Here is a 27,284-nt window from a genome sequence, read left to right on the forward strand (position 1 = left end):
AAAAAATGCAGACAGAACTGGTATCACAACTACCAAATGAGGAGGAAAAAAAAATCTGCAGCAGCAGGCTGATGAAATCTACACAGATGAAATGTGTAAGTTAGAAGGTGAAATCTATGATACAATATTCCCTAATCTAAACTGATGCTAGGGGCTATAACAGCATCTCTTACTCCAAAGGGGGCTTTCATCATATATGTGGCTTGCAAAGGTTTTAGGACACTGAATCTTAAAAATAAATAAATAAATAAATGTAATTGTCAAGTTCTGCAGCTGTTCAGACTCCTTAGCAGTCTCAAGAGGCAGCTCACTCAAATTTCAAGCCTTCAACCATAAACTTAAGCTCTGTCCTGCCAGACTGAAGATGTGGATGGCAATTCACTTTTACTGCTGCAGCAAATCTGATACTAGCTCAGCATTTGCAATTCTAGACTGTGTAGGAGACAACATAGTTGAACAGTAATAGAAACTCAATCGACTTCCCAGAATATAGCACAGTTTATCGAGGACAAGTCCAGGACAGAGAAAACATATACATCAATCTACATGTTCACCAAAGTTTACCTAGTACACTGGCTGCTTATAATTCTGGCAGGCCCCAAAGAAATAACAAATGGCACGTTCTTTGTTCCTGTCAATGTGTCTTGGTCGCACGTCACTTCTTGGTTTAATGGCCTCACTTTTAGCAGACTATTTTTTACAACACTCCATTCTTAATTACAAGGCTTTCTTTATTTGATTTGTACTAGAGTCCCTCCAAAGTTTATCGGTTTGGGGTTGCAATTAGTTATGTCCATCTTCTTTCTCACAGAATGACTTTTTTTTTTTCAGATCACCCAGAGGAAGTAGAATAGGATCTCTGGCCCAGCCCAGTCTTTACAAACCTGATGTAGTTGACTCAAAGATACAATTATCCCTATTACACCTATTACATTGATACAACCATTGTTATGGAATCTGCACATATACTATACTTGTTTCTAGAATGTCACTTCAATTATTCTCTGCTGGGATACTAAGTCACCCTCTGAAAAGGATAGGATTTGATCTTCTTTTCCAAAAGAATAAGACCAATGCACAAGACCTGATTTAAAATTTTAGTTTAGCACGGGAGAAGCCCAGAGCAGAAATCTTTCTAGAAAGCTTAAATAACACCTTAGTTCCTGTATACTTGGTCCTCAACACAGTTCAAACACATGTATGATGGTAACAATATGGGGGGGGGGGGGGGGGGGGGGTGAGAATGGAGCCAGGAGAGACAGGGAGAAGAATGGGGAGAGCAATAAATGAAATAAATATACTCTGATACTTTACAGGAAACATACCCAAAACAAACTACTGTCCATAATAGTGGAACAAAGAAGCAGGCTTTGGATTTTATATTAATTGGCACGGCAATTAATAAGACATATAGCACATGGTAAAATCAGTTCTGCCATCTGTGTTAACTGTCCTCAAGTGGAAAGACTGCATACTTGCCATGTTCATCAGCATTAAGATTGTTACTTCATGCCAAGTTTTATTTTATTAGCTCCTATTAGTTCCTACGATACAAATCTTTCAGTATTTCTGTTTAAAACTTTTCGTACCAATATCAAGAACTCCAAATAAAAATAACAAAAACACATTGTGCTGAAACTTGTAGCTAACCTTATTGCCTTCAGGGCTATTAATATCCTGTGTTGAGTTTGTAAATTGATTTTCGTAATTATTCACACATTAATACATTTCTTACAAATGCTGCATATAATTCAGAAATACTGTTAAAGGTTACACTATAAGAGTGACAGATATATCGAGTGGCTTCACTGAAGAGTATTTAAGATCTGAAACAGCAAAAAGCATAATATATTTCATTTTAAGATCAAGAACATGACAGAAAAAAAAACTTTTTTCTTTTTTAAATTCCTAAATAATTGCAGGTGTTTCAATTTAAGTTTTGTTTGCCTTTTTTTTTTTTTATCTCTGCATCTTCCAATAGCCATATCATTGTGCTGATAATGCCTCCAGCCAAAGGCAACAGTTACTTTCAGTACAATCAGTCACAATATTTTATAAACCTGAATCATTTCCCATCACCAAGATCAAACCATGTAGCTCCAAATTCTTATCTGCCCTCTTCTTACTTGATGGTGAGCTACGTGAAAATGATTGGTGTCCACCTTCAAGGAGGTCAAGAGTTAGCTTGACAGCTACATGACATAATGCTGTTTTGCAGGTCTTTACTGTACCATATGATATATCCCTATAAAGTCTTCCTGTCATTATGAACCACTCCTCTTCCACATCCTTTACTTACAGAATTAGGTGTGCAGATATACATGCGTGTATATATATGTTTGTGTGTGTGCATGTATGTTCTTTTGCAAATCCATTCCTTTCTTTTTCATGATAGTTGTGTTACCTCAGAAATGCTAGTTATCTGGAGGCACATTTATTCTGATGTTAATGGTACTGCATGTATTTCAGGAGTCACAAGGCAGTTGTTTTTCCTATTGCATTTATTAGTGTGAGAACTTCACAAAAAACTCCCCCACAATGTGAGCAAAACAAGCCTCTGAGAAAACACAAGAAAGATGATTTAGTTCCATCAGTGGAGAACTGCTTTGTGGGAGCTCCTGTAGAACTTCCCACTTCATGAGTCACAGCCCAGTCACAGGGACTTGTCAGAGCATTTTACCTTCTACAAACAGCAAAGGACAACAGTCTTAAGACACATTAAAAGCACTACATCTTCTCTTCAGAAGCAGTTCTGTTCTGTTACACCTATACATCCATAATAAATTAGCTTTCTTATTCAACAGTGGCAACAATGGAAAGCCCGAAAGAAAAAGTGAGGAAAATTAACGTTAACCTCTGCCGAAATAGTTATTAAATACACTTGCTTACCAATCCTTCCCTTGTTGCAAAGGCCATACAAAATAAGGAACAATACAGTCTATAATAAGGAATTTCTGCTACTTAGCAATGGTTTAGAAAGTACCCTTAACTCTTACTGCTCATTAAATAATGTTTAATGCTACTAAATAAAGGAGAAAAATATATTATCTGCTAAACTTTTATCTACACAAAACCTACTGCTTAAAAGAACACCTTAGAAGAATCAAATCCAAGGTCAAAAAGGTGACTCTGCAATTACCTATTTAACTGCTGACCACCCCATTAAGACTGTCAATAAAAGTATTTAATAGTGTCAGCTGCGATGCTCTTTTTTCTGTGTAGTAACCATCTGCCTATTACCAGCTGGATAGAAAACCTCAGCTCATTTCGTACCTGCAACTGAAGAGCTGTCATCTGGTAACAAATTTTTATTACTACCATGAGTGTATTTTAATTCAAGGGAATGACCGGGAAGTAGAAAATTCCATATTCTGTAATCCCACAAGCCATGCAGTTCTCCCTCTTAAATTGCTATTGAATATCTATATAGATTTCTCTGCTATTCCTGTTTTAATATAATGCTATAAACAACTCCCTTTAGTGAAGAGGGTCATGGGAAGATTTACAGGTCTGTTTCACAGGTGAATTTATTTTACCCAATATATCCATTTAGATCTAATTTGCTCAGAACATTATTCTTAAAGACTTAGCAAATTCTTCAGCATCAGATAGAGGTCACAGTAAGTGGTGCACTGATGACAAAGTGTCATGCATGACCACAACCAGAAGTTAAGTGCAGGATGTAAGTACAAAGTGAACCTCAAGGCAATGGCACAACTGCCTTTTGTTATTATTTTTAACTTTATTTTTATTTTTAATATCAAGGAGATAAATGCTGCTCAGATGTGTTTCTTTGCCACCTGGACAGCTGAGTCTTCTGGATTTCATTTGGTGAGGAAAAGGACTAGATAAATATACTGAGACAAAGCAGTATCACTCACCAAAACCAAAATGTACTATCTGAGAAAGTACTAGGCACCCTGTAATAACAATGGAGATCACAATGTCATTAATGTGAACAATATATGAATTTTTATAGATATTTGTAGTATATAGCATGTTACTGAATACAGAGTACATTCATCCTAGTTCAGGGCATCATGGTCAAGGACACTAGCTTTCCTGTGCCTTATGGTTTTATACATATCAAGCCCCGATTTGCTTTTCCTGTAAAACATGATGTCTCATGTATACATGCATGGCTCTATCATAGGCCTTACTAAATAACTAGAATTCCCAGTTTATTTAACCCATCTGAAATCCCTCTGCACCAGCTATGAATTAGTAAAGTGACTTATCTAAAGCATTTCTTTGGAATATTTGGCCTCTAGTTATACAGTTATATACAAAATGTCTAACAATGCAATTCGTCTTCCCAAATACAAAGAAGCACATAACTGAGCTGATTAGCTTTCAACATTATAAAATCAAATTAAATGATGCTCCAAGTTCTTAAAACAAGTTGTAGAAAGAGAATGCTAATTCTGGCACCGTATCAACGCTATTACTGTACCATTTCTTTAGAGTTCAGAAGGGAGACAAAAATAATCTAACTGACCTATATAAAAATTGCACTTAATTTTCTGTGGTGCTGAGAACAACATTAAACTGATTTTAAATACTCAACTTACTAAACAAAATTTAAATAAATAAATAAATAAATTTTACAACCAAGGCAGGGATAATGAGGAAACACAGAAACACCAAACTTAAAAAATACCCTTATTCTGTGGTTAAGTGGAGGCACTAATTGAAAGAGCGGATGAAATCATTGACTAGCAGTCAGTTTCAAGAATGTCAAAAACTGAAAAAGAACTCTTTAGGCAACCAGAAACATCACTTTAATGAAGAGAGATCCAGGATTCCTCAGCTTCTCATGCCTTTCAAAAGAGACACTAGTATGCCACAATCTCAATAACAGAAGTTTTCTTGACGAACATGGGTAGGCAGCAAGTAGGTAAGACAGGACACAAGGAGGCTGCCAAAACTTCTAAGGGGAAAAAAAAAAAAAAAAGCCTCACTGCAAGATGAATTACAAAACTTGAGCAGAATAAAGCAGTACTCAGGAGTAAAACAGGTTTTTATTCAAGAAGGGTTACCTGACTCTTAATCAACTAAATCCACCAGCATAGGCAATGCATACAGCGATGCAGTTCTGTTCTGACTGCAAAATTAGTATTTTAAGTGAAAGATTGTCTATTCAACTTGAATATAAAAGCCTTAGTAACCAAACCTTTTTAATCCTCTTAATGGCTGATCACCTGCCAAGGTTGTTTAACGTTCTTCACTTCTCTTCAGTAATGGCAGAAGGACCTGAAATGTCCTATTTCATCTATATATATATTATTTTCCTATTTATATACAAATATATATTTTTATGTATGGGAAATATATAAGTTAAACAATACGTAAGATTATTTGGTTACTAAAGAACTTAGAAAAAAGTAGCTGAACAAGACAAAAGAGAAGTCAAATTGAACAATGTAGAGATCTCTGCTCTATTTTGAGGAATTTCTTTTTGTTAGCTTATTTAATAAGAATGATCGAGAAACATTTTGGAAAGAGCTGTCTTGTTAAAGAATCAGCATCCCCAGCCCTTTCACTTATGTGCAAGGGTAACAGTGTTAATATCTCAGGAGCTCTCTCTAGCGATATGTCAGAATTGATATTCCTGACGTTCATGATTTTATACAGAACAAATGGGAGAAGGAAAAAGAAATGCTTAAAACAGCTAGTCAAATAAAACAGAAGCCTTTTTATAGTTGGTAAATGCATTCAGGAGTACATTTCTTTCTGCAATCCATCTTCAGATGGGTAGAAGAAAGCCACTGAAGAAGATTTTTTGAACAGATAATCACAGAATCACTTTATCTTGAAATTACATAAATATAAATGCAAATTGTTCAGTATCCTTAGACAAACATAAAGTGACAAAGTGGCTCTTAAGAGTCAAAAGATACCATAACTGTTAAGAGGTACTTTGTTACACAGGCTGTAACCCTTATTATTTCTCAAAACCAACTTCAAAAAAAGCTATAGACATTTTTATCCATTAAATGAAAAAGCTATATAAGAGTACAGTTCCTATGCTGTAATCAATAGGTTACTTGTTCAATAGAGGGCATACATTACTTTTACTACAAGACAGATTCACTGGAAGTTAAGTTTTGCCTCTGTCATCAGATAGCTTCCTTATCCAAGCTTTTGTTAGTCTCTCCTTCCACGGAGTAATGAGACTGAGACTTTTCGATGACTAAAGGGAGACTTCATTTTTTCAGAAAAATGACTGTCACCTGACATAAAACAGTAGTAAAGGATAAAGCAATGATATGAAAGTTGCAATAGGAAAAAAATGCAATGGGAAGAAAAAGTATTTAAGTATTGCCCACGTTTCTTTAAGGAGTAAACCATCTCTGTTTCCTGACAGACTAGGAAAAGTTCTGCAGGTAGACAGAAAAAGGTTTAGAAAAAACAAGTGCAGCTACCTAAAAAGGGCCTAGAAACTAGGTGGCAGTGGCATTTTAGACCTAAAGATCAGTTTTAAGCTGGATGAAAGTAAGAAAAGGACTTTCTCTCTCTTCCAACGCCACCTCCCATTCCTTTCCCACTTCTCCCCCTCTTTCCAGAGGGACTACATGTGGCTGAGCCCTTCGCAGCAACATCAGAGAATCTGGGTGGATTTTTTGTGTGTGTTTGAGTATAGAATCTGGTTTTGACACATAGGGATCTTTGAAACACTGACATGAGTATAAAAGGTATCTCCAAGACCATGTATTGACATAACTGAGGCTAAATAAATAAATAAATAAGTAAAATAAAATGAAAAACACCTTCCATGGACTGGAAAACTGGAAATGAGGAGCCATTTCTTCTCAGAAAGAGCAGTCAGGCATTGGAACGGGTTGCCCAGGGAGGTGGTGGAGTCACTGTCCCTGGGGGTGTTCAAGGAAAGGTTGGATGTGGTGCTTAGTGGGTGATATTGGTGGTAGGGGGACAGTTGGACCAGAAGATCTTGGGAGGTCTTCTCCAACCTTAATGATTCTGTGTTTCTATGATTCTGTGACTGAGGAATTGACTTCAGTCAGTAGCCTTAAAGCACACAGAGAGGAACCACAAGAACAGAAAGTCAAAGCAGTGGCATTACAAGCACAATCATAAGCAGACCACAGTCTATCAACTGAGCAAGACTCTGAGCTGTGCTTTACCTCGAAGCACCCAAGCAGGACAAAGTAGGGAAGCAGAATGCAGCACAGTATTGTCTCTCTCATCTGGAAGGACAGAAGAATAATACTGCGCAGATTCATTAGAGAACTGCTGGCTCCCTGCCTTGAGCAGAGCTCCCTAAGTTCTTTTGGATGCACACACATTAGAACTCTGCCAACGCTTAGAATTATAAAAATGTACAGCAGTATGAAACTTGTGTGAGTTCTTGAATAAATTTAATTAGAAGTCAGGGCTGCTGAAGATTCAAGGAGCCTGCAACATTATTAGGCTTAAATAAAAAAAAAAAAAATCAACAACTTACGCTACAAAAAGCAAAACAAATTAACAGAGAAGTGCCTAGAGATTGAACTGTCTTGTGACAGTTCTGTTTCATTCACTATACGCTGAAAGAGTATGTCCACAACAAACGGCACCAGTTTCTTGAAATCAATGCAGTGTTACTCAATTCAAGTTACACCCAATACTTTCTGATTATTTGGCAGCAGAAAGGGATAACACCTACATTTATTACAATTCCTCCAAATAGCAAGCTCAGATGGACTACAGAACGGGGAAAAGATGTGTACAGAAAAAGTGAAAGAGCAGTGGTTAGAAAATAGATATATTTGAGTGCATCAACTGAGAAACAGCAGTTCGGTTACTCTGGAATATATGATCACTCTAGTGGTTGCCTAAGATTAATGAAGGTCTCTGCTACACAGGGAAAGATGTGTCTGGCAATCTACGCAAACATTATAGTCTGCCTTTTCTTCAAGTTCTTTTATCACTGTAGCCATTTTTGACCTTTCGATCCTGCCTGTTTCAGGATAGCCTGAAGAGTTAAAGTCCTTTTGACAGGTCAGGAATGACATGGTTCAAAAGTGCACTGATGACCCTCTCCTATTCAGCAGTGCAAAAACATCCCTGTTCAGTGACTGGTGTAATCAGAAGGACTTGCAAATCCTTTTTTGCAGTCAGCCAGGATATTTCATGAAAAGCACCATCTGTACCTACATCACCCCAAAGAACACAGGTTACCTTTCCTTTAGCTCTATTCCCAACACTGCATCCTATCAGTTTACCATCGTAACAGTTCAAAAAAAAATTGTTGGAAGATTCTGTTATTATTACTAATTTGCATTCAGATTAGGAATTATTTCCTAGAGGCCACCAACCAGCATCTGTAGCACTGCAGAGACATTCACTTGAAAGGCCAGTAATCAAAAAGTAGAAATATAACATGCAGAATATGTTAAAAAATTTAGAGCAACTGTGAGTCTATAAGGAGCAACATTAACAAATGGACATCCTCCACTTGCCAAGGGAGTTGCAATTTGCATCCATTCCTCAGAGGATATTACTGTCCTCAAAACATCCCAATTCACTCTCAGGTGAATGCACATTGCTACTATACCAATTCTGTTAAATAGTATTACTCGTATTACTAGTATTACTAGTATTCTCTGATATCCCATCCTACCTAATCTCCCATTTTTATTTTTCATAAGCTCAGGATGTTATGTCAGGGTCATGAAACACACACCCCAAAATGGCAGAGAATATTGGGAAACCCAAACCCCCTAAAAATAAAGGGGCTTTAATAACGTGCAACATGCTGTACAAATTATGTACAGTAACATATTTTGAAAACAAAAATTCTAAGCTGAAAACCAGATGGCAAGTATACAGGAACCAAGTCACTGCCTGAATAGGAAGAAAAATCTCTCTATTGGCCTGAAATAAACATATTAGATAAAAAGGGTTTTATTGCCACAAAATGTCTCACTCCAAGACCAAATGTAATACTACAAAAGCAAGCTGAGTGAAGAGTAACTTACCAAATGAAGACATAAGAGAAAAAAAATGATATTCCTGATGTGTTATTTGACTCTGGCTAGGGAAGTCATAAAATCACAGCATCATTTAGGTTGGAAAAGACCATCAAGATCATCAAATCTAGTCACTGAACTGACCTGCCATGTCCCATCACTAAGCCACATCCCTTAGTGCTACATCCGTGCATCTCTTCAATACCTCCAGGGGTGGGGACTCCACCACTTCCCCGGGCAGCCTGTTCCAATGTAAGACCACCCTTCCCATGAAGAAACTCTACCTGATATCCAATCTAAACCTCCTCTGATGCACCTTGAGACCATTTTCTATCACTTGTCACCTAAGAAAGGAGACTGACACCCTCCTTGCAGCAACCTCCTTTCAGGCAGTTGTAGATCATGAGGTCTCCCCTGAGCCTCCTCTTCTCCAGACTAAACAGCCCCAGATCACTCACTCGACCCCCATAAGTCTTGTTTTCCAGTCCCTTCACCAGCTTCCTTGCTCTTCTCTGCACATGCTCGAGCAACTCAATTTCCTTCTCTTGGCAAGGGGCCTCAAACTGAACACGATATTTAAGATGCGGTCTCACCAGTGCTGCTTACAAGGGGACAGCCACTCCTCTGGTCCTGCTGGCTGCACTATTTCTGACGCAGGCCAGGATGCCATTGGCCTTCTTGGCCAACTGGGCACAGCGCTGGCTCACGTTCAGCCAGCTGTCTACCAGCACCCCCAGGTCCCTTTCTGCTAGGCAGCTTTCAAGCTGCTCTTTCCCCAGCCTGTACCCACTGCGTAGGGTGGTTGTGACCCGAGTGCAGCACCCAGCACTTGCCCTTGTTGAATGTGATGTGACTGGCCTCAGCCCATTGAGCCAGGCTGTCTACCTCTGGAAAACCTTCCTATCCTCAAGCAGATCAACAGTCCTGCCTAACTTGGTATCATCTATAAAATTTACTGAGGGTGCACTCGATCGCATCATCCAGATCACTGATAAAAATTTGAAACAAAACTGGCCCCAATACTGAGCCCTGGGGAATGCCACAGGTGACTGGCCACCAACGGAACTGACTCCTCTGGCCAGGATTCCTTCAACAAGCAGCCAGCCAGTTCTTCACCCAGCAAACCTCACACCCGTCCAAGCCGGGAGCAGCCAGTTTCTCCAGGAGAATACTATGAGTAATTATATTTTATATAATTTTATTATTTCTAAGCAGGGGATTCTGAGAGACGGTTCATTGCAAATGTTTTTTTTCATACCAGATGATCCAGAGCTGCACAGGCAGCCGGCTTGCACTTTATGGCTCTTTTCCAATTCAAACACTTTTTTCTCCCTTGGCTGCTAGATGAGACTTATGACTAGACTTTTAGTTTAGCATTAGCAGTTAAAGGGTTAGTTCACTTTTTGCGGTGTGGTTGTTAAATGAAAACTCTTGTCTTCTTATAGACATTATTAAGAGATGCAAGCAAACTGTGATGTATTACTTTTGTTTGAAGCAAGCTACAATACAAGCCAAACATTCCAGTTCTTACTCTTAAAAAACTAGTATTGACTGCATGCAGTAAAAATCCTTTCAGTATCTGAATGGCTTCTCTTTTTTTTTTCTAGTTTTACTGTCTTGATAACCTTCCTTCTGTCGTTTCTGACTGGAACTCAGTAATTCTCCATAGTATCTTGAACCGATGCTTTGTTGTTGATTGCTCATTGTTTACTCTATTTCTGACCTGCATGTCTTCCCATTGCAAAATCAATACAGTATTTGGATTCAAAATAAAAAGTGAGTGCAAATGGTGCTTTATTCTGTAGATAATAACACTACCATACTATTATATATATATGTCCAATAAACAATAAGAAATTACAAACTCTGATAGCCAAGACAAAACTGCAGTTTGATTCTCAGCAATAAACCTAAAAACACAGAATTGAAAACCCCACTACTGACTTTACTATCCACAACACTGAGTTTAATCCCTGTGTCATGTTCAGTAATGCTACAAATTAGGTTGGAATACAGTATACATCATCTGCTGGTGTTACCAATATGTCTACACAGAAGACAGCAGCAGAAAAAAGCAGCTTGAACCCAAGAAATTTCTCAGTGAAACATACCACAGAAATGGTATTTAACAAGAAATTAAAGAGCAAAGAGTTAGGGAGAATAACATAATCCAATGTACAGGTACTCCATTGCTGGAAGAAAATAAAAATGGGATTTGTTGTGCATAAGGCAATTGGGCAAAAATACAACAAACCAGCTGGGCTGGCTGAAAAGGTGGATCGCTGCTTGGGCACAGAAGCAGGGAAAGAGGAAAGAGCAGCTGCCTTTGACAACAGAAGTGAAAGAGGTTCCTTCAAGAGAAAGAGATGATAGTTTACTTTAGGAGAAAGAGAAATGGAAGCAATCAGGGAATGTCTTCACTGGTAAACAGAAGCATAACGCCTTTTGGTGCATTTTTTTTGTTGTTGTTACTTAAATATACATTTCTAAATAAATATTTTCTTGCTAATCCTGTCTAGTGATGAAGCTAAGTCCATGAGCTTCATTTAATGAGTCATTTAATTCCTCTGAATATGGTGTTCCTTAAAAGAATTATGACACATTCTCCAAAGTTTGTTTGCAAAAGATGATGCATAGATCAGCTTGAGAGCTGTTATCACTGGAGTCAGAAAGGTAGACTGAGAGTTACCGATGTGCATCAAAGCACTGTAACATGCCACAATGTAGGGAGCATACCTGAACTTCAAGAATCCCAGGGAAGTATGCAAAAACAGACTTATGTACAAGGAGAAAAACAAACAAACAATAAAAATATGATGAAATTCTTCATCTACACTATGATTCAATAGTTTCTTTTACATTCGTAAATACTTACGTATGTGATAATATAGTTCTTTAGATTCCAAAACAGAGGTGGTCTTTTTTGTTTGTTTGTTTTTTTAACTATAGCTAAAAGTAGCACACTTAACAAAATTGAAGGGAAGTGATTTCTGATGTATAACATAGAATCATAGAATCATTAAGGTTGGAAAAGACCTCCCAAGATCATCTGGCCCAACCATCACCCTACCAGCAATGTCACCCGCTAAACCATGTCCCTAAGCACTACATCCAACCTCTCCTTAAACACCCCCAGGGACAGTGACTCCACCACCTCCCTGAGCAATCCGTTCCAATGCCTGACTGCTCTTTCTGAGCAGAAATGTCTCCTCATTTCCAACCTGAACCTCCCCTGGCACAACTTGAGGCCATTCCCTCTCATCCTATCACTAGTTATGTGTGAGAAGAGGCCGACCCCCAGCTCCCCACACCTTCCTTTCAGGTACCTGTAGAGAGCAATGAGGTCTCCCCTGAGCCTCCTCTTCTCCAGACCAAACACCCCCAGTTCCCTCAGCCGGTCCTCACGGGACTTGTGTTCCAGGCCCTTCACCAGCTTCCTAGCCCTTGTCTGGACACGTTCCAGGGCCTAGATCCAGAAGAGTAATTACTAAAACTTCCAAAACTCTCCCAATGACTCAACTTTATATTTCAGACTAACTACACCCATATATCTTTATGTATGCATGTGGGTATGTGTGTGCACATAAATGCTTATTTGTATTACACATACTTGTATAGAGATCTTGTGAAGTTTAGTTAGCAAGTAATGTGTCATAATAACCATATTATCAAACATTACAATTATCCAACTCCCAGTGGAGATTTGGTGTATCAGTGTCTTCTGTTACTGAAACGAAGGTGAGCCTGCTGATACCACAGTTATTTGGGTTTATTCAAGAAAATGCATCTTTAATGCACTAATTGACTTTCTTTGTATTTTTCATATGCATCTCAAATTGCCGATTCAATGCTCAAAGAGTCAGTTTAGTAAGTCTCAGTGCTACGTTCTCATTTTGCTTCTAAATTAACTCTTTAACAGAGTCACACAATTAAATAATAGGACCTGCTTTCTTTACACAGCACTGGGTAAACTATTTGTCATTCGTACCATAAATTTTCAATATGCTGATATATAAAAACTGAGACTGTTCAAGCAGAGTATTTGTCTTGCAAAAAAAAAATAAAAGGTTGAAATACTGTCTCTTCAATACAAAATTTGTAGAAATAGTCTAGAAGTAGTTAATTCAATGCAGACTGAGTCTTTAGGAGTAAAATAGTGTTAATAATTACAGGAAAAACTAGATATAGTTGCGTTTAAACAAATTCCACATGAAATACATTTGACCATCTGCTATAACTGTCTTAGGGTAGGACGCTGGCAGATATTGCATAATCACCTGCATATGACAGGTAATTTTAGCCGAATGTAAATGAAAAAACACGTTCCCAGACATCTGAACGAAAAAGTATTTGCAATCTTACCAACAATCTGAAGTGCTATTTAGTATTAATTCTAAATTCCATAAAACCTATCACGTTACAAACACAATAAAGGAAAGTACAGGTTTGGGGTTTGTTTGTTTTACTGTTTTCTATGTTTTTTGAAACATAAATTGTTCTTCCCAGAATCTTTTATTTATTTTAGTCCCTTACACTTTTTAAAAGCAGCTGCTTAGGAAAACAACTGACTCATAAAAAACCCTTACTCTTCTACCCCTCTGTAGTACAAGGACTATTTATTTGTATACCTTATTGTTCTGGCAAGTAAGGTATTTGGAATACCTTTGAAAAGGTTCTATGAAACAAAAATATCCACAACCAGTAAAGATTGTCCTTGTAGAACACATGGCAAAGTTTTCCAATTTATACAGAAATTTGTGCAGTCATCTCCTATTTAACTATGTTGATTTACAATTCATTATTTAAACAGTGCACAAAAAAAGTGAAGTGCACTACAACAAAGTGCTATCAGTACTGAAGGTCATTCTCTAAATAAAGTGAAACAAATGTTTCCTAAAGCCGCCTTCTAAAAAAAAAAAAGTCAAACTACTTGAAGATCTAACAAAACAAATATTGTTACTGAAGACAATTGAATTTTCTAGTACTTATTCTAAATACATTATGGAATTAAAATTGACTGAAGAGATTTGATTTTCCCTAAATACATTGGAACAGCTGAGAGGGAATAGAAAATCTGGTAAGCAAGTTACTTTAAAAAAAAAAAAAAGAAAAAGAAAAGAAATGAGGGAACAACTCTTCAGAATTGAATTAACTGGAAGGACAGCATTTGTTGTTAGATGTGCTCAGGTCTGTACGATTCGACATACTGGAATGCTACAGCACCTTCAGCTGCACAGCTGCCCCAAGGAACAACTGCTTGACTCACAGAATACCTCAAGTGGGAATGGACCAACTGAGGTCTCCTGTCCACCTGCCTGCTCAAAGCATGGTTAACTTCTGGGCTGGAGCAAGGTGCTCCAACATCTTGTTCAGCCAAGTTCTGCTGATCTCCAAGAAGAACCACAAGCCTCTCCAGGCTGCTACCGCACTCTACAGCCCAGCTGGGTTTCCCTGCTCTTTTGGTGCACAGCTCTGGGATCATAACCCTGCCCTTCCTTCCCTCTTGGTGGCTGAATACACTACTCATCCTTAACAGTGCTTGCAATCTTATTAAATGCATTATTTGTATACAAGTAAATCAATTACCTAACACAGTTTGATATTCAATTGTGATACCTATTGGTCTAAAATATTAAGGAATCACTACAGGCCTCAAAGCAATCCACTAAACAAATAATGCAGTGAGGAAAATCAACATTTCAACCTAGTTTTCATGCTGAATTTCTTTTCACAGTATCTTTCTTTGAACTTCATGGCACAATTCCTTTGTACTTCTGTGCTCTGAGTATTATTTTCAAATACACCACAAAGTCAGGAGCACCAAGACCCTCTTAAGGTTATGGACTTTCTACAGCCCAAGTAAGATCATACCAGGTTTCCTCTTAAGAAAAACAGTCTTCTTTATAGGCTCACATTCATGAAGAGAGAATCAAATTGGTAAACACATTTAGCCTACCACAAAGTGGCATAATTATCACAAACTCCTTTACAGTCTTAATAGAGCCCACATGTATCAACTAGTATTTCTGGCCTGAGAACATCTGAAATAACTGCTGGAACATCCCTCATACAGGAAATATCCCTGGAAGAGTGTTTCAAAAGAAATTGTGTTGGCTTTTGTCTTCTGAGAAGTGCAGTCTCCAAAACTGGTCTGAACATTTACTCCCACTGTATGTGTATTTTGCAGGTACCCATCAAGAATCTGATATGAGTTTATTTCTGAATTTTCCAGATCAATTTGAGATTGTTACGTTCTGCCTAAACAGTAAAAAGAAAACCAGGAGTCTATCTGGCATTCTAAAATGTTATCTACAATGAACAAGTTGCACACAGCATTGTACAGCTACCTGATAAAAATGGTAATTGTGTTGCAAATAAAGTCAAGTTGAAATACATTTAAAAAAAAAAGGGGGGGAGCACACAGATGAAACATGATTAAAGGAAGGACAGATTCAGGGAGCACAAGGAAGCAGTGAGGTGACTGCAATGGCTGTAACACTGACAAGCGAAGCACTCTCAATGTCCAGTGCTGCCCAGTGTTCTGCAGGCTTTGCGCAGAATGCAGAAGCTGAAAAGAAGTCAAATGAGACCGTGAGAACAGTATGTACTACTACAGTGGAACAGGATAAGGTAAACATCAGCAACAAAGATTGTTAATTAATGAGAACAAGCAAGTATAAAAATTTTAAGTTCAGCATCACTGGAAGACTGTATTGAAACTTAATCAGTGGAAAGGGAAATAACTCCAAGCAAAAGTTTTGATATTGCAATTTTCCCTTGGACAGTTTTACTGCAAAGGACTTCGTTCCTTCTCATAACAACTACCAGCTAGACCAACAGATATAACTACTGTCACCTATGAAAACTTGGCTGAGCCAGACAAAACTCCTAAAATATTCCTTACAAACAACAGTATGTTCTCTTTCCAAATATGATGGAAACAAAGGAATCTACCAATTTAAGAACTGAAAAAAATAAGACTCTGAGTCACACTAAATCAATTCCCATCATGCCCACACCACTTAGATTTGCTATTACATTTAGAGCAACAAGACAATCCAATCAGACAAATAATAGGAGAGTCAAGTGCGAACTGTAGGATCCAACATCAATCCATCCGTCACCATCACTACAACTCTCACATATGCAATCTCTACAAGTTCATTTTTACTATTAATTATTGCTTAGCAATACAGTACCATCAGCTGCAGCACTAGAGAGCATCTTGCCAAGTGTACCATGTACTGTTAATTTCTCACTTCTGTGTTGTTGTGGTATAACCCAGCCGGCAGCCAAGCACCACACAGCCGCTCCCTGCCCCCCCACCCCCCGCCCCAGGATGGGGGAGAGAATCAGAAAAAACATGAAAGCCCATGGGTTGAGATAGAGACAACTTATTAGGACAGAAAAGAAAGGATAATAATAATAATAATAATAATAGTACTAATAATAATAATGGGTACAAAACAAGTGATGCACAATGCTCACCACCCGCTGACCGACGCCCAGCCTATCCCCGAGCAGCCGGCCCCCCACCCCGGCCAGCCACCCCTATATATTGTTTAGCATGACGCCAGATGGTATGGAATACCCCTTAGGCCAGTTTGGGTCAGCTGTCCTGGGTCTGTCCCCTCCCAGCTCCTGCTGCACCCCAGCCTGCCCGCTGGCAGGACAGAGCGAGAAGCTGAAAAGTCCTTGGCTTGGTGTAAGCACTGCTCTGCAACAACTAAAACATCAGCACGTTATCGACATTGTTTTCATCCTAAATCCCAAACACAGCACCCTACCAGCTACTAGGAGGACAATTAACTCTGTCCTAGCTGAAACCAGGACATGTGTCTACCAGTGCTTCAGAAGTTCAAATGTTTCTTCAGTACAACAGATCACTCTTTGCAACAGAGCTGTGTGGCTGGAGGAAGGCAGCGAGATGCCTATGGTGCACATCCTCCATTGGCTCTCTGAAGAAATCTGCATCTTTAAGGCATGAACAATTAAGCAGTTTCACCACACTAAGTTCAGTTCTGCCACTTTGGTATTTAGAAATTTATTTAGCATTGTTATTTATCACAACAAAAAGAGATAAAAGGACTTTCAGTGAATTCCTTATTAAGCCCATAGCTAACACAAAACTAAACAGTATTTTCTCTCCTTGAAGTGATTTCCTCTTCTCTCTACCACACCTCCAACTAACTTAAGAACAGAAACAGAAGTATGTGAAAACTTACCCCATATTGGCCTTGTATTTCACCCTGAAGTTTTAGAGTCAGATTACAGACACCAGACAAAAGCTCCACTTTGTGTTAACCATGTTCTCTTCATATCAATGAAACTTACAATGAAAGCTTACAATATTTAGCTTTGTTTAGGCAAAACATTCTCCTGAATATATATGTATTAAAAAAAAGAGAGAGAGAGAGAGAGAGAGAGATAAAACCATGTCTTAACGGACAGCTTAGAATATTCTAATGGACAGTGAGAAACAGTAAAAATAAAGATGATCCTGCAATGAATCCATGTTGAAAGCATCTGAAAAGGTCCTCCCCAAGACGAGTGGAAAAAAGAATAAAATAAAAACAGAATCACAAGGATCTGCACAACATATTTTGACCCCATATTATCCTTCTACTCAAACATACTCCAGATGTTTTAGAAGGAGCAATTAAATTTATTGTAATGGGGAAATTTGTTGTTGAAGGGGAAATTCAAATTGTAACTACTCAGCACTGGCGATTTGTGACCAAGGAGTGACCCGGAACAGAGGGCGAAAAGCCTGATAGCAGAACACGTTAAGCTGGCCGGCGGCAGGAACGCCAGAGGCAGAATGACTCCATGTCAGAGAGCGAAGTTCCTCTTGCAGATGAGATAGGAAAGGCCACAGCAGCGTCCCAAAGGGATCAAGGAATGCCGGTGCTCCAGGAGCACCTTGAGGCAGCAGAGCCGGTGCTGGGCGATGAACCCATTGGGGGGCTGACACTCCCGGCGTCCGTGCTGGTGTCACTGGATGTAAGGAATTGACTTGTCCTGCACCTTTGTGGCCTCCTGGTCAAACTGCTTATGGCAGTAGGACTCTCTCCAATGCATTGCTCTTTCAATCTCTTTATATTTAAGCACAAATGTGTATCTAATACACCTCAAGGCATACAATAAAAATTCCCCAATACAATGCACAGTAATTGTTTTTCACATGCAAATTTCTGAGAACACCCCATTTTTAAAATATGTCAAAATTAAATGATGTGTAAGGTTGTTTTAATAGCAACTCATAACTTCTTGATGTCTACTCTACTAATGTCACAAGCTTGAGATTCAGCGCCCTGTACAAGATCTGTTATTTTCAGCACTTAAAAGGTTAGCTCCTGGATCTTAAAGCAATTTTTCTGTATCTATTCCTCTGATTCAGTAAAGTAGGTCAGTGTCGCCTCAATGCCTTCCTTTGATTCTACCATCTTGTCTTTTATTTAATTACTGTGTAGTGGAATGATTCTCACTGCTGTCAGTGCAGATTACCTCATACTAGGCTGTCTACAGTAAAATGAACCAGAATTAGTATTTTCAGTGGAAACTGAGATAACAGAAATCCCTGTTTTACAAGTAGCATTTCCTTCCTCAGCAAACACACAGTTTTTCTGTGATTCTTATTTATATCAGGTTTGCATGTCAGTTATATTTGGTATGAAATACCATCTTTAAATGAAGTACTTTTCCTAATACCATTATGACTCGCTACAACACCATATCATTTTCCTTTACTACAGGAAATACATAATTATAAATAGCAAGAAAAAGCTGCTGGAAAAGCCATCTTTTTGCTCACTGAACTCAAACCATTTTTCTATTACAGTTACAGAATTCCAACTATATTAGTGTGCTCCAAAACATTGCATCAATTCGTGTACATCTTCTGAAGACAAAGGACTATTTGATTGTTGCTCAAGATCTGCAATATAATAATGTAATTACAATTAATTTCATTGTAACATCATGACATTTGAACTGTGATACAACTCCTCTATTACTGTCACTAGTACATGAAATACACTGGAATGTATCTCTAGTAGAAGCTTAAGTCTCTGTGCTTACTAAGCACCTAGTTACAGAGCTGCCTGGAAAATACAAAGATGTACGTCACCTGAATACCGGTCATGCAGTGTAAGGTGACTGTAATCCAAGACTGATATTGAGGGAGTATTGCCTCTCTACTTTTTGGAGATACCACACAGCACCCGCTGTACTGCCTCAACTCTTCTAAAGCCACCTCTGCCCCCCCAAGCTTTTACAGCTCAGAGAACTTTTGGATCTCTTCACCTTGCTGCTTGTTCAGACACAAAACAAGAAGACTTTCTCATAAGGCTCCTCTGCTCCTTTTGGCCTCTCCCTTTCCCCACCTTACTTCTCCCCTTTGTCCTCATTCCCAGCTACCTATAGTACTATTGCTCTAAGTCTATCAAAATAGAACGAAGTGCTTTACAAATTGGTTCAACAACATAATGATACCGAATACCTTTGTGACCTTAGCCTTAAACATCTTTCTGAGAAATTTCTATCAATGTGTCTCATTAAAATAAAAATGTGCTAAGGTTATCTTAACAAAATGCATTATACTTGACATACAGAAAATGACTAAAATTGATGTCATGTTTTTCCAGAGCAGGGGTGCTTTAATTTGGAAATACACTATTTAAGTAAGTTTACGAGAGTCCTGGAGATTGATAGAACAGGTACCCACTACACTGACAATGCTTCCCTGTGGAGGTTTTACTCGAGTGGGCAGCCAAGCTCCACCACAACCGCTCTCTCACTCCCCCTCCTCAAAGGGGGGTCCACCGTGGTCTCCTCCACGGGCTGCAGCGTGGAGATCTGCTCCACTGGGATACTCCGTGGGCTGCAGGCGGACAGCCTGCTCCACCAGGGGCCTCTCCACAGGCCACGCAGGAGCTTTAGCTCCAGCGCCTGGAGCACCTCTCCCCCTCCTTCTTCACTGACCCTGGTGTATGCAAGGCTGTTTCTCACTCTCCCAGCTGCTATATCCCACAGGTTTTTTTCTTCCTTTCTTAAACATGCTCTCACAGAGGCACAAACAACTTCGCTTATCGGCTCGGCGCTGGTCAGCAGCAGGGTCCTTATCTAACATGGGGCAGCTTCTGGATTTTTCTCGCAGAAGCCACCCCTATGGCCCCCTGCTACCAAAGCCTTGCCACAGGAACCCACTACCTTCCCGCAGCTGAATTTGGTAAATTAAGCTGAAGGGTGAGAAGGCAGCTTGGCTCCTTGGCCCATTTTTATCCTGGCCTTTATCTGAGAATAACAGCGATGATAATTTGAAGAAAATACAAGGTACTTCTGCATGCAGGCATTTTTGAAATGGTGACCCAGAAAGCAGCAGTTCCAATTTTACTTATTAAGCTATATTATACAACCATGAACATTAAAATATTTGGAATTACTCAAAATTATTTGGAAAAATTGTGTGCTTCCTAAGCAAAGCAGCATTTCTACTGTTTTGTTTGGTTGGTTGGTTTGGTTTGGTTTTTTTGCCATTGGAAACTAAAAATAATTCTAAAAACAAAGAGAAATGCATGAAACTTTAGGAGATCAAATTCATTTAATAAGGTATCATCTCATGGGAAACTGAAAATCAACTATGAAACAGTCTCCCCGTTAATTTATATTATTTGACTAGATAATGTGATGCTCAAATCTGGGACACAATTTAAACTGGGACAAGTAGTCATTATTTAACCTCGTTTCTGTAAATTCACCTAAGACAATTTTTTTGTTTGTTTATTTTTGTTTTTTCCCCTAACAGCAAACATTCTATGACCTGACACAAGATACAGACAAAAGATATTTTGAAAAATATAGTATTTTCTTCACTTCTCCTTTGTATTATCAAGTACTGCTGTGAAGGCTTTCATATGAAAAAAAATGAATGGGAAAGTAATATCTAGAAGGGGTTTTTAGGAGTGTATTATTATGCTTACATAGCCAAAGCCACAAAAAGACTAACATATTAAAAATTAAGAAGCACAAAAAGATAAGCTTTGCTATCAATAACTTGCTGGAAACAAAAGCTAATATTTAAAAGAAATTTGCGACTAACTAAAGAGTTCACAGGAAAAAAAAGTCCTCTGCCAATGTGAGACAACAGGCTACAGCACCTGAGCCAAGAAAAGGTAATGATAATAATCAGCATCATAATCAAAACCTGCTCCCACAGAGGTGAAAATTCTCACAGATGTGAAATTCTAATTCACCTGTTGTTAAAGAGAACATGACCAGGATTTGGCCACAAATTTACTCATACAGTTTCACGTGTAGGGTCAGAACCTCAGAATACAGGATAGGGTTGCCTAAATGCAAATAAGCAATTGACAAGAGTGCATAAACTGTACTAGGTTAGGTCCTGTCGTACATCAGCTACATTGCACACAACATTGAACACTACATTGCCTTTTGGTAGACCTGAACCTCCTTTAGCAGCCTTTATGCAACCCCACTCACAGCAGGATCCTGCGCTTTCTCTCTCTTGGAACCCTAACCCTAATCACTACCCTAAGCCCACACTAACCTCACCTAAGTCTCCCTAATCAAACAAATAGAATAAAAATAATTTTTAACTGAACTGTTTTTTTTCTTGACCAGTTTATTCTAAATCTAAACTGCTATGGGTTGCTATATGGTATGCTAGGGAAATCACTTTTAATTTTGCAGCAGGTCAGCACTGCATTTCTTTTGCATATATGAGCCTTGAAATAAGTCCTTGAGTCAATATCATAGAACAAAGAACCAGAGGAAACCCATTTTTTATCATACTCTCATATATCAGTTCAACATGCGTTTATACTCTTTTTTCCCCTAAAATTACCACTTCTTAAACTTAATATCAGATTGAAAAAAGAAGGGAAAGTTGTCACATTTACAGTGAGGAAGTCACTATGTAAAATGATAGTTAATGTTTTTTAAAGCAAAAGAATCCAGAGGAAATCTTTCAAATAGGGTGCTGGAGACAAGGACAATAAGGCACACTTTGAATCCAGTTCACGGTGACAGAAATCAGTAAGACAGGTACTGACAGCACACAAACATGATACTGTGCTATAGAAAACTTTTTGACAAAGACAAGGTTTCATATGTAGTTTAAAATAATCAACAAAAATGTATTAGGCATCTGATTAAGTGGCCCTGCAGGACCACTGGCCACATGGATGAAAAGAATTCAGCAAAACAATCAGCTAGGGAGTCTCACCCAATACAGCAGAAAATGCTGGACACATGGACATTGCAAAGGAGACTCTCCTACCACACAGCAAGTAGCCACCCTGATTTGGTTCCCCACATGAGCATTGCCAGATCCCAAAAAATCAGTGGGGGGCACGTAGGGATTAATCTTGTTAAAATATTAACATGACAACTTTTTCCCATATTTCACAAGGTAATGCAAGCAACCCCATATCTCTTTCAGTAGTTTTCTGCTGAAAGGATGAATTTCACCATAAATTTGTCTTCAAGAGTTCTTGCATAAATGTATCCAGTGGCAACAACTCAACTGCAATGTTATGTTAAAATGACTTTCCATTTATAATAAAATATCCACTCAACTTCATACTTATATGATGGCCAATACTGCTAAAAACAGTCTAAAAGTCTTAGATTTTATGATGCATTAGTATTAAAATCGAATGGAACCCCAAAAGAATTTAATTTCAGCACATTAAATTACAGTCTTACCCGTCTAACCAGGATGCAATCATTTTCCTGTTTGTTTATTCATTTTGTACTTTTCAAAGGACATGGTTTCCACGAGCACATTTCAATGGGATGTGATGAGACTACGATATGCATTTACTGCAGAATCGCTTGTTTAGAAGACTGACATTTTTAGTGTAGTCAGAACCAAGCAATATATGAGAATCAGAAACTAAGTGAATTCTATAATTCGGTAATTTTTAAAAAATCCTCTATTAATTTTCTTTTTTTTAATAAAATACACAATTGCAGTAATCATATAATAAATTCTACGACATAGTAGAAGTATTTAAATGCACCTGCTCTCTCTCTGTAGGTTAATCTAAAAGAAAGCCTGTTAAATTATGAGCCACTCTGAAAATGCAACCTACAGTGAGTAACCGGTATATTTCCCTTCTACAGCACAAGTTCTTTCAACATTTCTTTGAATTACTATTAACAATTTATAACTCTGGTATGATCTGTTTCCATTTTCAGACGTTTACTTAGATTGACTGAGATCTATGTGATTTTCATTCAGCACTTTTCACCTGTTTACCATCATCATCATCAGAGAATGAGGCAGACCATGTAGTTAGACAGTATCTGCTTATACTGAAAAGATACACTTGAACAACAAATAGTCTTTCTTTAATCATTTTTGTTTTGAATGAGAAACATCTTTTTTGTATGTGTGCATGCAGGAATTGTGATAACTACCTGAAGAAATGATAACAATAATGCAGTACTACAAAGGAAATAATTACCCTAAATTATTAAAGAAAGGAACCATATATCAGTAGTCCTCTGTTATAAATAAGTTCTCTGACTTTAGTAAAATTAGAGATTTGAGAGAGAATTTCCAAAACAAGATGTTTCAATTCTCAGAAATATGTGACCTAGTTATGAACAATGAAATTTTGTGGAAAAAAATATTTCATTTCATTTGTGGGCTTTGCGTTGTTTGTTTTATATGTGTGTGCAGCTCAGATGCTTAAACAAATTCCTTATATTCCACTTAAAAAGTGGCTATAAATAGCATGACATTTCTTACAAAATAGAAAACTCAAAAACTTACATTATTGTCAAGTAAAAGCTTCAGTATTTACAACACTGCTTTTGGTGGAGTGAATGAAAAGCATTGGACCAATCTATTCCATACTCAATCAAGTTTTCTGTCAGTATGAAACCTCAAAAGCCATGATTCATCATCACAAACAAGGAATAAAAGAGACACTGCCTTTTAATTTTAAATTAAAGATTCACCAAAGATGTCTCAAAAAACTCTAAAACATTACTGAAATATGACTGTTGAGCTTCTGCAGTGCCTGGGCTCTGAGCTGAGTTCCAGCCTACTTCCGTCTAACCCCTATTTCTGATTTACCTTTAATTAAAACAAACAAAAAAGCTAGGTCTTCACTTTTTACTGCTTTAGAGAATTTTTGTTTCTGCCTGCTTTTTTCTTTTTAAATTATAGTGATTTCTAAGTCTTCCATGATCACAGCTCATATTCTTCATATTCTCTTTCTTTTTAAAACAATGTTTGGTCCTATCTCTGTCTCTAGCTGCATACACAGCAAGAACCAACTTCCTAGGAAATGGAGATCCAAATCCATAAAAATAAATAGTTTCATGAAAAAGGCTTTTTCAATCACAAAATGAATCAAACCTACTAGTCTATAGGTTCTAAAAATCTACGCTTAGATTTTTAGATATATCTATATAATAACCTTGATATAGTAAATAAACTGATTCTTTCCAATGTACTCTAGAAAGCAGCCATACTGATCAGCTTACTGGTTTGCAAGCATTCTTCTAACAAGTAGCACTGTAACCGCTACTGTTTTGGAAGAAGCAAGTAAAAAATATAAATTAGATGATTATTACAGCCGTTAGTGAGGCTGCTTCACACAACGCCTCAACTTCCCCCAATGCCTGGCTGCAAATGTCGGCCAGGTGTTTCACATTTCAGTTTTACTTCTGATGAGAAAAATGCTTACATCTGTAAGAATGAACAAACAACAGCAACAGACATCATCTACAATCAAAGATTTCCTCTTTCTTTATTGCACGTCTTGCTACAATCTGGTTTAATTTTGATTAATTTAAAAATGAATAGGAAGAAAATATTTCTCACTATTAAAATTAGCTAAGACAGCATTTCTTCACTAAGAGTCAACATTTAAACACAGCAAAAAAAAAAAAAAAGGGAGAGGGGGAAGTAGGAAAAAAAAATCCTTGTTTGTATTACCTAATCTGCTTGAAATCTTTATGATTTTACTTTGGTTTCTATGACAAATTATTTCTTTTTTTTTCTTTTTTTTTTTTCTTCAAACTAGCTATGATTGCAGAGGGAAAATTACCAGGCACAGAGGTATTATAATCTCTCTGTAGAAGATGCACAATATTCAAATGCACACACTGGAATAAATCATGTGGGGGCTGCTCTTGGAAGGCATACTTCTCTTCTGCTTTTGTTTATCCAGATGTTTTATTAACAGCCATCATCCCTTTACTTGCTTCACACCCACATAACAGACAGAATATTACTGCACCTTCTGCTGGCTTCCCTGCAGACCCTGCGTTTTTCCCCTCGCCTTAATTGCAGTTTCCCTTAAATCGTGGACCACATGTACCACAGTGAGACACTTGACCTTTTTCACTTTGTAATGCACAGTTCTACAGAAAAAGAATAAACTGCTTATTTTACAGGCACAAAGCCTGTTTTATAAGCAGGTGCAAGCAGACATGAACCTCTCCATAGATTCAAACTGCCTAGACCATTGCTTGAATGCAGTACGCAGACCAATGCAATCCATTTTGCTGGAAATGGAAATTAATTTAGCTAATTTACCATAAAGTAGTTTTTTTATTTCTGAAAGGAAAGATTGGTATGGATATAACAGTTTCAGTTATGAAGCTTTGGTAACTATAGGGATCACGTCTTTTCTAATATGCATCATAAACCAGCAAAAAGAAAACAAAAAAAATAAGGATGTACAGTGGAGTCTTTTTGACCCAAATATAGCCATGACGTCGATGTGTATGTATTTGTTTGCAAGTCTGTGTGTGTGTGCCTGCATAAGAAATGTTATTCTTGGAAAGTATATGACAAAGGACAAGTAAGGACCCCATTTTTCTTGAAGAAAAAAATGTGACTGGTTTATTTCCTTACAGGCAGCTATCTCAAATTTATAAACCCCTAGAATCTTGAACATTTCTGAAAACATCACAATGATAAACATTTTGTACTTGCCTCCACTATTCACTTTTCTCTTGCAAAACTGCTCTTCAGTTTAAGGGTAGCCTGCTTGATCCTCCAAAAAGGGCCTTTGACACTATCACAATTAACATGGATTTATCTAATTACTAGAGAATATGGCATCACTGCACAATAATCCCTGACAAATTGATCATTATTAGGTGTTAATGTCTACTTGGTTAACTAATTGCCTTTGGAGCAAAAGGGCTTGTGGGAAGAGAAACACTTTGTAAGGAAAAGTCGTAGCTATTAACAGCCATAAGGTTTGGTTTGGGAAGTGCTATTGCTATTATAAATCCCCCAGACCATTACTACTTGTGATTCTTGAGGAAGAAAGGCACCACAGCTTGGCAAACCTGGCTTTCTGTGTTAGGAATGCCTCGTGTTAAAAATACTTATCTACCGTTAAGAAAGAGCACGCTTCACCAATTAGCGTGAAGAACGCATCGCATTGCATTTATACCATTTGGCATGTGATAGCTTTCCTAAGACTCTAGGAGAAATAATCACATTATATACACTGCAGAGACTGGAAAAACAAGATTTAAGTACATTTTGCTATACGTAACTGATTAATATATTCATATAAATCTTTTGTGAGCTTTCAGTGTAGCCCATCTTAATGCCATGTACTCCATATGCATGCACCTTCTACTGAAAACTCTTTCAGCAATGCCATCAGACTACTCGCACTCTATCAAGCATCGCTCGCTTCTAGTGGAAAAACAAAAGGAACACTTGAGAATCTGGTCACAAGAATCGAACATGAGGCAATAAATAGGTACTAGGGCAAAGGCTGAACTTCCAAACTTCAGCTGGCACGCACAGGTTCAGCACATCTCACCCTGCCAAGGAGGTGCCTGCTGGAACTTCACATTCAGACAGCAGCTGCCCATACCTCTGAGGTTTTTCAGAATCTCCTGGATGCATGTGAATTTTAGCATGATTATCAAACATAAGATACTGATAAGAACTATACTTAAAGCACATTTTTTTCCTTTAAGTGGACATGTCTGCCTTAGCCACATCTATTCATTACTGATATACTTCTTGCCTCCATTCCCGGCCTCATTATTCTTACAGAGACACTACAGGTTTCAGTTTGCCCACCCATAGTTTCTCTATTCCTTTCAAATGAAAGAGCAATTTTGAAGAATGCCAGAACTACTGATCTGCCTTTCTTCTGGAGGTTTTCACATGTTCAAACTCCCCTGCTTCAAAAAGTACAAAGTCTGGCAATTTGATTCCTCTGCACTACACTGCAAAAAGATAGCAACCTGAAGAAAGAACTAACACACAAGAAAGGAAAAAAGAGAGATGGAATT

The 27,284-nt window shown here is 38.0% G+C and overlaps 1 protein-coding gene across 4 annotated transcripts in view; it reads right to left on the reverse strand.

Moving 5' to 3' along the window:
• The window catches only part of RBFOX1 (RNA binding fox-1 homolog 1), an 875,363-nt gene that overhangs the window by 622,311 nt on the left and 225,768 nt on the right, over positions 1-27,284 (reverse strand). The window contains exon 4 of one of the 4 annotated variants that reach the window (XM_083800075.1): positions 7,146-7,208. The exons of the other annotated variants lie outside the window; for them this stretch is intronic. Coding sequence (XP_083656201.1) covers positions 7,146-7,208 — 63 coding nt within the window. The remainder of the gene's footprint in view (positions 1-7,145; positions 7,209-27,284) is intronic. 4 annotated transcript variants of the gene reach the window in all.

The sequence above is a fragment of the Anser anser genome (genome assembly GCF_964211835.1).
Source record: "Anser anser genome assembly, chromosome: 15".
In the NCBI taxonomy this organism is placed as follows: domain Eukaryota; kingdom Metazoa; phylum Chordata; class Aves; order Anseriformes; family Anatidae; genus Anser; species Anser anser.